Source organism: Populus nigra, chromosome 11, assembly GCF_951802175.1.
Source record: "Populus nigra chromosome 11, ddPopNigr1.1, whole genome shotgun sequence".
In the NCBI taxonomy this organism is placed as follows: Eukaryota; Viridiplantae; Streptophyta; class Magnoliopsida; order Malpighiales; family Salicaceae; genus Populus; species Populus nigra.
The window spans coordinates 1,951,554-1,966,968 of NC_084862.1; the positions used below are offsets into that span (position 1 = coordinate 1,951,554).

At 33.4% G+C, this 15,415-nt stretch overlaps 3 protein-coding genes and 1 pseudogene across 11 annotated transcripts; 1 reads left to right on the forward strand and 3 right to left on the reverse strand.

Annotated features, from left to right (window-relative positions):
* Nucleotides 1–1,358: 1,358 nt before the first annotated feature.
* On the reverse strand, nucleotides 1,359–1,879 carry LOC133668645 (kiwellin-1-like; annotated as a pseudogene).
* Nucleotides 1,880–2,442: 563 nt separating this feature from the next.
* On the forward strand, nucleotides 2,443–3,110 carry LOC133667920 (kiwellin-1-like). Its single transcript, XM_062087632.1, has one exon. It carries the CDS (start codon nucleotides 2,443–2,445, stop codon nucleotides 3,007–3,009), a length of 567 nt encoding a protein of 188 aa, XP_061943616.1. The 3' UTR covers nucleotides 3,010–3,110.
* Nucleotides 3,111–8,693: 5,583 nt separating this feature from the next.
* On the reverse strand, nucleotides 8,694–11,112 carry LOC133668195 (NAC domain-containing protein 71-like). 7 transcript variants are annotated; one of them, XM_062087950.1, is made up of 6 exons: nucleotides 10,780–11,112; nucleotides 10,313–10,504; nucleotides 9,961–10,214; nucleotides 9,450–9,771; nucleotides 9,273–9,361; nucleotides 8,694–9,190 (listed from the first exon to the last, which is right to left on the reverse strand). In XM_062087950.1, exons 2-6 carry the CDS (start codon nucleotides 10,479–10,481, stop codon nucleotides 9,008–9,010), a joined length of 1,017 nt encoding a protein of 338 aa, XP_061943934.1. In that variant the 5' UTR covers nucleotides 10,482–10,504; nucleotides 10,780–11,112; the 3' UTR covers nucleotides 8,694–9,007. The 7 variants fall into 7 exon arrangements, with proteins under 7 accessions (XP_061943934.1, XP_061943935.1, XP_061943937.1 ...); XM_062087951.1 differs by having other exon boundaries at nucleotides 10,313–10,507; XM_062087953.1 differs by lacking the exon at nucleotides 10,780–11,112 and adding an exon at nucleotides 10,637–10,773 and having other exon boundaries at nucleotides 9,961–10,199.
* A 1,883-nt stretch (nucleotides 11,113–12,995) lies between these two features.
* Nucleotides 12,996–15,077, reverse strand: LOC133668194 (NAC domain-containing protein 41-like). 3 transcript variants are annotated; one of them, XM_062087945.1, is made up of 6 exons: nucleotides 15,014–15,077; nucleotides 14,631–14,810; nucleotides 14,282–14,532; nucleotides 13,723–14,059; nucleotides 13,532–13,641; nucleotides 12,996–13,444 (listed from the first exon to the last, which is right to left on the reverse strand). In XM_062087945.1, exons 2-6 carry the CDS (start codon nucleotides 14,785–14,787, stop codon nucleotides 13,247–13,249), a joined length of 1,053 nt encoding a protein of 350 aa, XP_061943929.1. In that variant the 5' UTR covers nucleotides 14,788–14,810; nucleotides 15,014–15,077; the 3' UTR covers nucleotides 12,996–13,246. The 3 variants fall into 3 exon arrangements, with proteins under 3 accessions (XP_061943929.1, XP_061943930.1, XP_061943931.1); XM_062087946.1 differs by having other exon boundaries at nucleotides 14,282–14,517; nucleotides 14,631–15,022; XM_062087947.1 differs by having other exon boundaries at nucleotides 12,996–13,390; nucleotides 14,631–15,022.
* Nucleotides 15,078–15,415: the final 338 nt, after the last annotated feature.

Consider the following 15,415-nt stretch of genomic DNA (forward strand, 5'->3'; position numbering starts at 1 on the left):
AAGCCCATATTTATATGGTTTTCAAATGAAATGACATCTCCTAAAAGTATATGAAACTCCAATATTTTTCTGTTTAAATAACATTTTCAAACAAGGAACATGTCATAATTGATTCTGCAGATGTTATTCTGCATAGAAGTACTACGTTGTCTTAAAGTGTTGTTCATAAATATTATCGACATAAGCACAAGTCAGATGTTTCATCTCAAATCTTGGAAGATGGCTTGTAGTTTACGAAGATTGAAAGACAGGAAGGGGTACTCCCCGGGGAAAAGAATCCTCAAATTCATTCATAATCAATATTCTAAGGAGATTGTGGTCAATTCTGTAAGAAAACAAACTGGCTCATGTGTAATTGGATGACAATAAACCAATAAAAGATGTCTTCCAAGTCTTTAAGAAAAATGTGAAGTGACAGTTTCTCAAACAATATTAGCAAAAGACTTAAACTATAAACTTCTTGCACTCAGCTAAACATTTATTCAATAAATCCAAAGAGAAGTTGTCAATAAATAGCCTGGATTGATGCAGAGATTAGAAATTCAATTTTTCCCTCTGCCTAGCTAATAAAAACAAGGATGTGATAGAAAAAAAAAGCATGCAAGCACTGTAGGCTGAGGCTACTTAAGGAACTTCTTTTCACAGCATCCTTGGGAAATATAAAGCTTTGAAGATAAGCGATTAAAAATTCTAGCTCTGAAGCAAAAGGCCTGTTAATGAACCAAAGGTTAATCCAAGAGTAGCTACCATTGGAATTCTCTACCACTGACAATGCCAATAAAATCGTTTCAGGTGGTGAAGCGTTTGCAGCATGGGAATGATTAAGCTGCCATTGCTCGTTGGAAATTTTCAAGGCACAGATTCAACCAGGAAAATGAAGGTTTGCAACTTACAAATACATGGGAACATTGAGGTTGATAATACAGCACCCTTATGACAACTAGGAAATGGGACATCAGGAATCAGAACATCTCCATGTGCAAGACAAGAAACTGTATATTTTGCAATGTCCTTCACAGAAATCTAGTGATGTTGGCAAAATTCGTATAACCTCGCATCTTTTAATCTCTTCCCAAAATCGAATCCCACACCTTTGTTCGCAGCATATTTGAAAATGAGACACCTTGATTCAGACTGTGAAGAGAGCCACTAAATTTCCATGCCTAACTTTCAGTAATCTTTTGAATTAAGATTTTAAAACCATTTACTAGAGATATTTAGCAAGTAAACTGGATTATACCATATAAATTCACCACGCTACACTCCTGAATCCTGACATGCACTTGGAAATAAAGCAACATAGGAAATAAGAAATAAACTGCATTCTTTTAACATGCAAGGCACAAATTGAAATTCAATTAAGCATCGTACCATGTGATTTTCAGACCACTCCATTGATCATGAGGCACACCTAAGGCTTTCCATACAGTGCTTGAGGCAGACACAACGTTGTTAGCACAAGGAGGTTCATAATCATGATCTTTGTCGCAACCCCCAGTTGAGTCACATTAGCAGTTACATTGATGTGTTTAAGGCACCTACTAGCATTGTCGTACCATCCAGTTGATAATGCTATAGCTCGTGCATCATTAGGATGGAATTTTTCGTCACAGTAAGGTGGGTAATCTCCACTTTCTTCAAAGACATTGAATGTCAGGAAGGCCTTGGTATGGCTATAGATCACTGGCGGCGAACATTTGTAGGTTGAGTAGGACTTAATTTGCCTGGAAAACAGATCCCAGTCATTCTCCTCAGGTGGGAGTTTCTTTCCCACCACTTTGCCACTTGGTTGACATTTTTGAGCCTCAATTTGTGAACAATACTCTGCGAACAGAAGAATGACCAGGAGTATGGAAGATTTTAAGCAAGAACTCTTCATGATTCTCAAAGGGGTAATATATAACATTGGCCTGCTTAAACACTCATGCTAGTATGAGAATGATAGATTGATGACCAACTACTTGGAATTAGGAATATTTTTATGCTAGGAGTCTGCTAGAGTAGAAAAAACAAAATAAGGCATCAGGATTTGAAGGTAAATGAATCCCATTCACATGCAGCAAACAGTATAATATTTTTCTAATTATTCTATTAACTTAACTATCACGGCCCAATGATTTGTGATGGGTTTTTTTATGCGGCCTGTCTTTACTAATTAGAGATCAACGTATTAGAAAATTCAGATTTGCTTCATGTCTTAGTAGATTGCTTGGTTGATCAAACGAAGACACCATGCCAGTATGTCACATCGATCGAGTCTTGATACTTCGTAACTGAACAAGGAGCTGAGATAACAGTCTGAGAAGATTGTTAAAAATGAAAAGACCACAATAATGTCTTGATTTCATCCATTTTGAGAGGCTAATATGTATATAAAGTATTGCACTAATGCAACTTCTTCACTCCAAACCATATCTAAAACAATAGTAGAGGAAAGAAAATATGAAGAAGCAGGTTCGGTCTGGTGTTCTTCTCATTTGCCTGTCCTTTCTTTTTGCAAGTTCTTTATGTGTTGAGGCTCAGACCTGCAGGCCTAGCGGCAAGATAAGGGGGAGAAAGGCTCCTAAAGGACAATGCAATGAAGAGAATGACTCTCTTTGCTGTATAAAAGGAAGGCTTTACACCACTTACAAATGCTCACCACCAGCGACTAATCACACAAAGGCAACTCTAACTCTTAATAGTTTCGAGAAGGGTGGAGATGGTGGCGCGCCATCAGAATGTGACAATCAGTACCATTCTGACGACACACCGGTCGTCGCACTTTCGACAGGATGGTTTAATCACAAGAGTAGGTGCTTGAATTATATCAACATCTATGGTAATAGAAGGAGTGTCAAAGCCATGGTAGTCGATGAATGTGACTCTACTATGGGGTGTGATGCTGACCATGATTACCAGCCTCCTTGTCCTAACAACATTGTTGATGCATCTAAGGCTGTTTGGACGGCGCTGGAAGTGCCATTAAACCAATGGGGCGAAATGGAAATACATTGGTCCGATGCTTGATTTTTCTACCCAATTTCTCCAGTCTCAAGTGCAAAAGGGAAGGTTGTTTCCCCTCTAAGAAATTGTGTTGTGTGACTGGCTTGGTGGATTGTGTAATCTGAAGTTTAGTTTCTACTTATCCTCTCCATGTGAATATCTCTAAATGGAACTGAAACTCTATATAGCTATAGTAATCCTTGCATCTTTGTTCTTCTTTGCCTTCAAGAATTACCATCATGATGATGAATACAACTTGAAATTAAACTTTACTTTCCCTTCCCTGCTTCTCAGGAGGGATCACGAGGTTACGAAAGTAATTACTGATGTATTATTAATTATTTTTAAAAAAACAAACAAACAAATAAGAGAGAAAATGTGATAATAGAATTAGAGTAAGATCCGTTCTTAGTGAGTTGGGCATCGTGACGTGCAAGTCACAAATATCACCTTGGATTATGTTCTGTAATGGTGCATGAATTATATTTAACTTTTACGTATCATCTTGGCAGCATTCGCATCCCACACGCCAAAGAAATTAATTACATGAAAATATAAGGATCAATTTGCTATAGACAAAGGCTCACTACCAATCAATCTTATGTATGCCATAGTTGTTAAATTATTGTAGTAGTTGTGCTATTTATTGCCATATAATTAAATAGAATTAAAATTCGAACAAAGCCCCATGTCAACAAGTGCATTTATTATCTTTCAGTTTTCCATCTTAAGTGTTTACAATTTTTTTTAATAATTTATTAGTTTATATAATTTTTATTTTATTTTATTAAACACATTTATTTTAGGAATATTATGAACATTTTGTACTGCACACGCCCGAACATGCGGTTGTAAACTAAGTGATTTTTCATAGGAAAGCTTCTTCTTGTTGGATTCATATGGTTGTATGCTTGTAGACTTCAATGTTATAATCGGACATGATAAGACTATGATGGCACAAAACTTGTTAAAAATGTCAAAATTGATCGTGACTGGAACGTCTAGTTGGACGTGAAAGATTAGGTTAAACTGTTAAATAATAATTTTTTTTTTGAAATTTTTATAGATTTATATTATTTTATGTTATTAATTAATTTTAATTATTAAATTTTATGTTAAAAAATCAATTTAATTTAAAAGTTTAAATTGATAAGTAAAATTTCAAAACATAATTTATATTATTATTTAATACATTCTCTCAAATGAAATTTTTTTAAACTTGAAACTTGTATAAACCAATATTATCTTGCACTTAAATTTTTATTAAATAAATTGAAATAATAAAATTTAAACTTATAACTGTTTGATTATCAAAACTCTGATATTATATTAAAAAATCAATTCAATTTAAAAATTTAAATTGATAAATAAAATTTTAAAATAAAATTTATATTATTTTTTAATAATTAAAAATATAATTTATATTATTTTCTATTATAATTTAATTTTTCTAGCTGTTATCATATTTGAAAGCGTCAAATCAATATTGTCAAAGCAGGTAAGAAGTCTATGATCTATAGGTAAAAGAGAAGAAAAGGTTTACAACCATGAAAACAGAAACTAATTAAGCATTTTCATTAATAATCATCAACTCCACATAGTTCAAGTTTCCAAGCATACATGAAAACACCTTCAAAGTTGAAGCAGCCAACAAAGCAGTGACGCGTACACAAGACAAAGGAATTTTAGGAACCCTTTGCTGTTTATTATTATTTAACAACAAGCACCATTATACATACATGAGCTGACCAACTGATAGATTAACTACTGCTTTGTTGGAACCATGCCCATGTGTCCTCATTTGCAGGAGCATGGATCACAGGTGCAGTTTGATCCACACTTGCAGCCATTCTCAGCACCGAAGTCCATCTCAGACCTCTCATAGAACCTGCAGAAGTAGCAGAACAATATCAGTAAACACAACATTTGTGTTCTAAAAAGACTATATTATTCAGACAACATTTTTGGATCTTAAATATAAGAGTAGAATATTAATTGGAAATCCAAATCTTTAATCACTGGAATCCCAGTGAGTCAGAGCCACCTTCTGGGAATTAGTAAAACTTTGATGCATGAAAATAATAGTAAATGAATTGTGTGATACATACATCTTAACTGGTGCAACACCTGCAATGATTGTCTCAGTTGTGGTGTTCTCAGAGAAACCTAAGTCAGGGTACATGCCACATCTGCCAAGCACAAGAAGATTGCAACCACAGAAAAGTGAGTTTCAGACTATAATCTAAGGAAATTCAAGGAGAAAAAAGAGAGAATACAAGCAGCTAATCTGTTGGTGCCCTTTTCAGCATCTTTAAAGGGACTAATTAGTAAAGCTTGACAAGAAAAGAACTAGTAATTACTTGCAGCCACTGCCACACTTGCAGTCAGAGCCACAGCTACAGCCAGACATTTTCTACAGGTAAAATAGGATAAAGGGGCCTGGAAAGCTTTTGCTTGGAAACTGAATTTGCTCAAGGTGGTTCACTCTTGATGATTCAATTACCAGGTTCTGACCTGCTATTTATAGTGTAGCTCATGCAAAATGAGGTTGATATCCACCATACACTTGGCTAAATCCTAAGGTAATAGCGTCTGCATATCAGGGTTTAAAAAGAGTGGACAGCGGACTTTTCATGGAAATTATAAAGTAGCTTCCATAATTAAACAAAGAAATTAGATGATAAACACAAAGAAGCAAATCATAGTGTTACTTAATGGAAGAAGACATTGACATTTTTGTTTTCCAACCAAAGATGATATATACTGTTGGCATTTATTCTTGAACAAATCTATGCTATTTTGTATGCTAATTAATGGAGTCGAAACTCTTTAAAAAAAATTTATTCACTATGGGAATATCGAAACCTTGGTGGGTCCTGATGATGACAATGGTTTACTAGTTTAAAACACTAACTTATTAAAAAATAAAAAAGTGGTTATTTTCATTAGTCACAAAACCATTGAATGCCTTAAAGAAATTAAGTAAATGGGGCAACACGCTCATGAACTCATGAAGCATGCTCGCTTTGGAGAGAGAAACCTGTGCCCCTCAACGTCTTCCTATATTTGTCATATTGTTGTAGACATTAGATAACTCCAAAGGTTCTTAAATTTAAGCTACATCATTTCCATGTTTTTAATTAGCATATTAAAATAACTTTATATATGTAGATTAGTTTTTGTAGGAGTAATGCTACATCAAGAAATATTTTTAAAAATTCATAAAATATGTTGGATTTGTCAACATCGATCATTGATTTTTTTTTTAAGTCTCAATACACAAAATAAGTAGACTCACTCATCTTCATATAACTCATTTATATTTTAAGTTAATTTATTGATTAATTTTTTATAGTGTGCATGTATATTTAAGTATTTTAATTTAAAATATTTTTTTAGAAAATTTTGTTGTATTAATATATGATTCGTAAGCTAAGGTTTGTTTTGGATTTGGGAAAAATTGAATCTTGGTTGATACAATTTTTTTAGAAATTTAAGAATATTGATTTTTTTTTATGAAAAACATAAAATCAATATTATTCAATAATACTTGCTTTTTGGTAATGGACCAGGCCCTTCCAAACTCGTTTTAAAAAGAAAAGCCACTGGGCCATGTGTTGGTTTTTTAAAGCCCTCTTGTGTCTTTAAACAAAGCTTGCTTCGGTTTGGGCTGGGAAGCCTAGCTAACATGACTGGACTGAATCTTTAGGGTTTAAGATCATGTTTGACAAAATTAAAATTAATAAAAAAAAAGGGAGTATATTTGGGCGCTTAAAGGTTTGTTTGCAAACTTGGTCCAAGCAATTTTCAATGTCTTGTTTTTCAGTTTTTTTTGGGTATTCTTATGTAATTCTAATTAAATTTAAGGTTTTATTTTGCAATTATTTTAGGTTTCTTATATATTTTTATCCTTTTATATTTAATATTTAAGATTATAAAATTTACTATTAAGCCCTTTTCGAGTATTAAATAAATAAATTTTTTTAAATATATATATATAAACAAAAAAAAATTATTAAAAAAAATACATTTAAATATTTCTGGCATTGCTAAATGAAATGACAAGTTTGAATATCATACCAAATATTGTTACCTTCAGCATGTTGGTTGATACAATTTGTAAAGAAAGCAAGGTTTCAGAGGCTCAAAGTAGGTTAAAAACAATGACTGAAATGGGTGTGGAGAGCCTAATGTCGTTCGTTACTTTAAAAAATAACTAGCAACTTCTCCGACTCCATTTCTTCTTCTAGCAGTAGCAGAAGCATTAGGAGTAGAGAAAAACACAAGAAAGATGATGCTTCTTCTTCTTCTTCTTTTATAAACGTTGATGATGCCCTTGCTTGTTTCAATCACATGCTTCATGCATGGTAAACCCCGACGCCCTTGTATTATCCAATTCAATAAATTATTGTCTGCAACTGTTAGAATGAGACATTATGAGAATGTGCTTTCTCTGACCAAACAAATGGAATTTGTTGATGCCATGTGCAAATCCGGGAATCTTAAATTAAGATGAAAGGGAGCTGTTTTCACAAATACTCTTTGTCAAAGGGTTGGAGCATGATGTTCATATATATACACACCACAATAATGAATAGACTTATAAAGAAGGATTGTTAGATGAAGCATTGGAAGCTTTCTGAAATATGGACGAGGATGGCTGCCCTTCAGATGAATTTTCTTGTAATGTTATTAACCGAGGATTTCCCCGGCACAGGGATGACTCAAGGGCAGTACTTGAAGATAGCATGCAGTTCAGGCAACTATTATGCTCATATCTAGTTTACAAGAAAGCTTTCCAACTAGGATATGAGTTTTATGCCATAGTTTGTAAGAAAAGTCTGAAAAAAACGTGGTGCGTATTTCGTCTGCTTTTATGATGATTTATACTTCAAGGTTTGATTGAATTGATCATCAATCATCGACATGTTGGAATTTTATTATTAAAGCATGGTCTTCCTTCCACGTCAATTATTGGTGCTTTCAGAGGTACTTTTAAATACCATTTAGTTCCTATCTCGATCTTGAGATAGAAGAGACAAAAACATTAGAGAAAGAGAGGATGAGTCCTCCTGTATCTGTTGATTGATTTGAAAGGATAGAAATTCACTTCAAAATTATCTCAAAAACATATTTATTTTACATTTGTATTTCTGTACTTTCAAACAAACACTTTCTTGTTCCTTTTGGATCCGTTTCTTATGTTCTGGGACACTAAATGATTTGGATGATGTGTTCATGGCTGTTATATTGCCATGGTTCCTAGTATTCAAAGTTGGTTTCGATGGAAATCGTAGACATTGGATGTGGAAGTGAGCAGCCCAACGTATGAAACAAGTGTGATCCCATAGCCAGTGAAAAGAAGCATGCTTTGGAAGTGGTAGCGGTTGAATGCTTTATTTATAGAACTTGAATCTGCTTCTGAAATTGGCATTGTATCTAGATAAAGAATTAAATGAAAAACATAAATAAAGAATTGAAGAACTTGAATGAAAGGAATAGAATGTTAGGGATATGGTAAATTTTACGCTTTCAAGAGAAGTTGAATTGTATGGGGCGACGAAAATGGGTGGTATGAAGCTTGAGACAGCTTCTTATACTGCGTTTAAGAGGGCTCTGGATTCTCATGGCATGATGAAAATTATTTATGCAACGATTCCTTTGAGATTTCATGTTGCTATAATGTATAATGTGATGCAAACTCTGGATTAGTTGGTTCTAGATAATTATTTCATCAAACTAGACAACAGAGTTGATGGAATACAGAGGTTGAACTACCTTTGCAGAACCAAGCTGCTCATCGATCTACAGAATAAAACTAACATAGACAACCACTTACAGAAAGCACACACTTCTTCTGCAAGGTACATAAACAGCTACTGATTACTAGTGTTAATATTAACCCCAGTGATCATCCAACTTAGGGGGAAAAGGCAGTTTGTTTCTTACTTTCTACTTTCTGGTTTATGTTTCTTATCAGTACATTACAGGGTATTGGAAAGCAACTCTTTCCACTGACAGGTCAAGGCCACAAAGTGTCGAACAGATCTTCCTCTGGGTCGAACATGGAAGTTCCTGCAGGGCCATTGTTAGTGCTGACTTGTTCTGTCAGTGGTGGATCAACTTGGGTGAAGTCATAACGGCTATAATCCAGCTGATCATAACCAAGGAACGATTGTAGATGTGGTAGGATTTCAGGGTCTACCTGTGGAGAGAATCAAGAAAGCAAGCATTAGGCTTTATCAAAGATTGAAAGTTGCCCATGAGGCTCCGCTCTCAAGTCTCACCTGATCTTCTAGAGTTGTAAAATCTGCAACAGGGTATGCAGAAGCAGGAGTTCCGCCATTATCACAGGTAGATTTCTCAGTCTGCTGATCTGCATATTCATTTTCAAGAACATTAATTATTTTGATGATTAGATTTCAAGATGAATAGATTACGAAAAATTTCACGTCCTACCTCACCTTTATAATCGATAATATTATTATAGGTTGAAAAATCACTCTTATCACTGGTAATCCAGTTTTCTAAATCAGAACCTTCATCCGGTACTGGAGTAATATTTTCCTTGTTATATGGCATATCAGCCTTCTCATCTGTCCTTTTAACCTTCTTACTTGGTCCTTCACTCTTCTTAACTGACATCTTCTTCTTCATTACACTAGATGCTAGAGTACTATTATCCTCGTTACATATTGGCAGTGGCAGTTCAGCCGCCTCCTTTCTCTTTTTAACCTTCTTACTTGGCATCTTCTTCATTACTTTACACAGAACCAGAGAAGTACTCTACAAAAGATGGACCGGCAAATGGGATTAAAGAAACACAACTCAAAAATGATGGAACCATACGAATTTTCGCTTTAATATAATTATATAATTAAGATGATGAGATGAACTCCTGATCACTCAATTATCAAAACTAAACTTCTTCTACTCTGACACACACACACATGTATATAAACACACACTACGCACCAGGTTGGGTATACTGTACTCGTGCATCACATAGTTGATCTCATCTTTAACACGAGGATAAACATAAATCTTTCTGATACCACTATTCACTTCCCCATTATGTTGAGATGTTATCTCACAATGCTTTCCTGTAGCTAGCCATGAACCAGCGCCTGTTGACCTATTGATTCTCCCGTTATTTGTGCCCGGGAACTTGGGATGGAGAGGAGAAAAGAAATGTCCTTCTCCATCATCTGAATCTGTCCCAGCAAAATCTAATCAAACTTAGAAAATAGTTAACACAAATAGATAGCTAGTTCGCACTTGAAAATTTATAAGAGAAAGAAAGACAAAACACGGATCGTCTACTTACAAGGTAAATCGGAGGGATCAAACTGGTAGAGATCAAGTAGGGGGATTCTGCTGACTAGGTGATCATTCCCAAGTAATTTTTGCATTAGATAATGATACGTTAGTTCTTCATCATTCGGATTAAATCTATCTCCAACGTTAAATTCGAAAGTTGTTGTCATGCGTGTCATCTTTTGCCGCTAAATATGCGTGCCTGCTAGCATAAGACGAACTATAAACAACAAGAAGCAGTGACAAGATGCTAAATATATGATTAAGAACAGCAGCTGTCTACATCGTTATTAGTTGAAAAAAAAAACTAAAAGATAAAATTATATATACTCACACTGATAGAAGCATGTATTTCATTCCTCTTCCTAAAACAGGAATTGGGGGGGGCCTAGCAAAAGGCCCTCTTAATTGTAGACGAAGATTTAGATACTGAAGAGAGATCAAGAGTAAAAACGAAATAAAAAGTGAAGAACTCACCTGGCGTGGCACTGGAGAGAGAGATGCAGCACATTTATATAGGGAAAAACTGCACTGCACTGCACTTGCGCTGAAACCGCGTTGATTTGGAAAAAGGAATATAGCAGAACAAGCACAACGCCTTCCCAAAACCTTTCTACAAGTTTCGTAGGCCCCATCCATCTTCTTTCTTGGGCAGCAAGTACTCGGAAAGAAATATTTTTAAAAGAAAAGAAAAGAAAATGATGTTTTTTCTTATATAATATAATGATGCGAGTTTCTATTCTTTTATTATCTTTTAATCTAGTTTACTTAGCGCTGTGACTGAACTAAAATTTTTATGATGTAAAAGAGGATATTCAAGTTGCGGGGGATTTTTTTGATACTTTATTAAATTTGTTATAACAATTTAAATTTAAAAACTATCGACTCAAGTTTTTGTGAGGTTCAGATTTTTAATTAAATTATATAAAAATTATTTTAATATTACTTGATAGGTTTAAAAATAAAAACAATTAAAGAACAAAAAAATAATATAAAAAATAAAGATCAAACGCACAAATTTAAAGAGAACCTGGATTACTAATAAAAAAAATTTGATTTACAAAAAATTAAAGTTGTCATCTTTTTATTATTATTATTGAGACGATGACATATTGGATTAATTCTAGTTAACCCAAGTTAACTTATTAAATCCATGATCCGGGTTTGTATTCCAATGAGTTCAATAACAATTTTATTTTATTTTAATTATATGATAAAAAAATAAAGACCAATTCAAAACCAACCAAATTTTAAAAGATAAAATTAAAAAAAAATAACAAATTCATCAAAAACCCATTGTTGAAGGATTTTTTTGTTTAAGAAAAAAACTGGTCAAGTTAGGCGTGCGGATTTCAGTGGCCCAACATATCAGGGTCTTAAAAAAAAACCCAGGTGTGTGGGCTTGGCCAAGCAACATGGACGACTAGTATAAAATGGTTTTAACTTTTTCAAAAAATTTGAAGCAAACATGTTTTTCTAAAAATACATACTAATCTTAAAATACTTTAAAATCACCCATGAATATCAAAATCAACCAAACCTAAAATTCAAGAAGGAACTCTGTCTCATTTTTTAAACATGTTTATAGAAAAAACCCATTACCATCAAACTCTTTTTGTCAAATGAAATTTATTGACATCAAGTTTGATAATTTTTGTTATTAGTATTGTGACAATCAACAATTTTATTTTTCTTTCATCGTTTTTCAACATTTTTTTTTCTTTTTAACTCAGGAATTGAAAAATAAACTTTTAAAACAAAGTAAAAATTATCATGATTTTAGGGTAATTTATGTATTTTCTCTGTATTTTAATTTAGACATTAATTTTATATAATTAAACTATAAATAATGCAATTGAAAATAAAAACTATACAGAAGGCTAATTGTTCATATGAACCGTGGCCACCTTCAGTTTTTTTAGTTTTTGGTAATTGTGTTAATTTAATTTTTAAATAAATACAATTTCTTATTTTTTTTCTATCCAAAATAACATAATAATTACATAACTTGCAGATGATGCCTTTTATTATGATATAGATAAATAGCTCATCCGTCTTTATATTTTAAATTAATGATATTAATTTCCGGTAAGTACTTATACACATACACACACCTATTATGTTTTTTTATTGTCATTTGAATCTTAAATATATCCTTCTACACCATGACACACACACACACACACACACACACACACACACACACACACACACATATATATATATATATATACACACACACTATTCAAATTAATAAATTTATACATGTTAACTATACTGCAAGTTGATTTTCTAAAATCCGATTATTCTCTTCTTAGGAACTCAATAATGCAAGACAAATATGTAATTTGCACCCTTTTTTTTATCTTTAATTAACACATGAAAAAAAATATTTAAAATAAATTTCTATCTCGTATATATTATTAATCAAGATATTATGTAGTTTTTTATATAAGAAAAATTAACTAAAATTATAATACGTTATTTGAATTAACAGACTATAATGCTTCATCTATTTTTTTTAAAAAAAATAAATTGGCAGAATAAAATATAACACTGTAAATGTCTGTGTTGCTAGGCACAAGTATCAGGCTTAAAATTGAGTAGATAAGGATTTTTACATTTTATATTTTTTTAATTTGAAATTAATTAATTAATTATATATATATATAATACCTTATTAATTTCTTAAATTAATTGAAAATATATTTGAGTTATTATTTTTAAATGCGATTAAATATTTAGGTTGTTTTCGAAGAAGATGATAGTTACACACTTCTACAAGTTACATAATCGGTTGCTGATTACTAGTGTTAATATTAACCCCAGTGATCAAATCAACTTAGGGGGGAAAGAGAGTTTGTTTCTTACTTTTTATTTTCTAGTTTATGTTTCTTGTCAGTACACAAGAGGGTGTAGCTAAGAAACACTCTCCACCGACTGGTCAAGACCACAGAGGTTCAAGCCAGATGTAAAGATCATCCTTCGGTACGGACATGGAAGTTCCTGCAGGGCCATTGCTAGTGTTGACTTGCTCTGGAAGCATCAATGGTAGATCATCTAGAGTGAAGTCATGAAGGCTAAGATCCTGCTGATCATAACCAGAGAATGATTGCAGATGTGGTAGTATTTCTGGGCCTCCCTGTAGAGAGAAACAAAAAAACCAAGCATTAGGCTTATATATGTAAAGATTGAAAGTTTCCCATGAGAATCCGCCCTCAAGTCTCACCTGATGATCTTCTGGAGTTGTAGAATCTGCGACATGGTATACAGAAGCAGAAGAAGTCTTCAGGCAATTTGTTCCGCCATTATCAAATGTAGATTTTTCTGTCTGCTGTTCTGCATATTCATTTTCAAGATGACATTATTATTTTCGTTTCTTGATGAATAGATTACGACAAATTTAACCTCCTACCTCACCTTTATTATCGATAATATTATTATAATCACTCATAACACTGGTAATCCAGTTTTCGAAATCAAAACCTTCATCTGGTACTGGAGTAATATTTTCCTCGTTATATGGCATATGATCAGCCTTCTTTTCTGAACTTTTAACCTTCTTACATGGTCCTGCACTCTTCTTATCTGGCATCTTCTTCTTCTTCATTAGACCAGATGATAGAGTACTATTATCCTCGTTACATATTGGCAGTGGCAGTTCAGCCGCCTCCTTTCTCTTTTTAACCTTCTTACATGTTCCTCCACTCTTCTTACTTGGCATCTTCTTCATTACTTTACACAGAACCAGAGAATTCTACAAACGATGGACCGGCAAATGGGATTAAAGAAACACAACTCAAAAATGATGGAACCATACGAATTCGCTCTAATACAATTATATAATTACGATGGTGAGATGTGAACTCCTGATCACTTAATTATCAAAACTAAACTTAAGCTGTTTGATGGAAATATAAACAATAATCTTCTTCTACTCTTTGACACACACACATGTATATAAACACACACTACGCACCTGGTTGGGTATACTGAACTCGTGCATCACATACTTGATCCCATCTTTATTACAAGAATGAACAAAAATTCTTCTGATACCAATTACTTCTCCATTATGTTGAGATGTTATCTCATAATCCTTTCCTTTTGCTAGCCATGAACCTGTTCTTGTTGACCTATTGATTCTCCCGTTATTTGTGCCGGGGTACTTAGGATGGAGAGGAGAAAAGAAATATCCCTCTCCATCATCTGAATCTGTCCCAGCAAAATCTAATCAAACTTAGAAAATAGTTAACACAACTAGATAGCTAGTCCGCAATTGAAAATTTATAAGAGAAAGAAAGACAAAACACGGATCGTCTACTTACAAGGTAAATCCCAGGGATCACGCTGGTAGACATCAAGTGGGGGGATTCTGCTGACTAGGTGATCATTCCCAAGTAATTTTTGCATTAGAAAATGAGTTATTAGTTCGTCCTTAGTCGGACTAAATCTATCTCCAACGTTATATTCAGAAGGTGTCATCTTTTGCCGTTAAATATGCGTGCCTGCAAGAAAAGTAGCATAAAATAAGATACACTCACTGTTAGAAGCATGTATTTCATTCCTCTTCCTAAAACAGGAATCGAGGACCTAGCTAGGCCTCTTAATTGTATGAGATGAAGCTTTAGACATTGAAGAGGGATGAACAAGAGGACTACAGGTCTTCTTTTTTCGAAGGAAAAACGAAATATGAAGTGAGGAGCTCAACTGGTATGGTTGGCTGTGGCACAGGGGACATCAAATTAAGGCATCACATTTATATAGGGAAAAACTACACTGCACTTCTGCTCAAGCCGCGTTACTTTGGAACAAGGAATATAACATAAAAAGCACAGTACTGCACTGCACTTCTACAAGTTTCGTATGCCCCACCATCTTCTTTTTCGTGGGTAGCAAGCAATTGGAAATAAAATTTGAAGAAAAGAAAAGAAAATAATGTTTTTCCTTGTATAATTATGCGAGTTTCTAATTCTTATTTGAACAAATTATTTTTTCTCTATATATATTTTTAATTTTTTTTCTATTGAAATTAAAAGAATTGTTATATAAAGATGTCTTTTATTCGGAATACAGTAAGTATTTCATTTGTCCTTAAATGAAATACATCATT

Coding starts and splice junctions, on each gene's coding strand:
- LOC133667920 (XM_062087632.1), top strand. CDS start 2,443: ATGAAGAAGCAGGTTCGGTCTGGTGTTCTTCTCATTTGCCTGTCCTTT.
- LOC133668195 (XM_062087950.1), bottom strand. CDS start 10,481: ATGACACGCATGACAACAACTTTCGAATTTAACGTTGGAGATAGATTT. Junction 9,772..9,960: donor AGTACAGTATACCCAACCTG/GTGCGTAGTGTG, acceptor CATCTTTTGTAG/AGTACTTCTCTGGTTCTGTG. Junction 9,362..9,449: donor TAATATTATCGATTATAAAG/GTGAGGTAGGAC, acceptor ATGAATATGCAG/ATCAGCAGACTGAGAAATCT.
- LOC133668194 (XM_062087945.1), bottom strand. CDS start 14,787: ATGACACCTTCTGAATATAACGTTGGAGATAGATTTAGTCCGACTAAG. Junction 14,060..14,281: donor AGTTCAGTATACCCAACCAG/GTGCGTAGTGTG, acceptor CATCGTTTGTAG/AATTCTCTGGTTCTGTGTAA. Junction 13,642..13,722: donor TAATATTATCGATAATAAAG/GTGAGGTAGGAG, acceptor ATGAATATGCAG/AACAGCAGACAGAAAAATCT.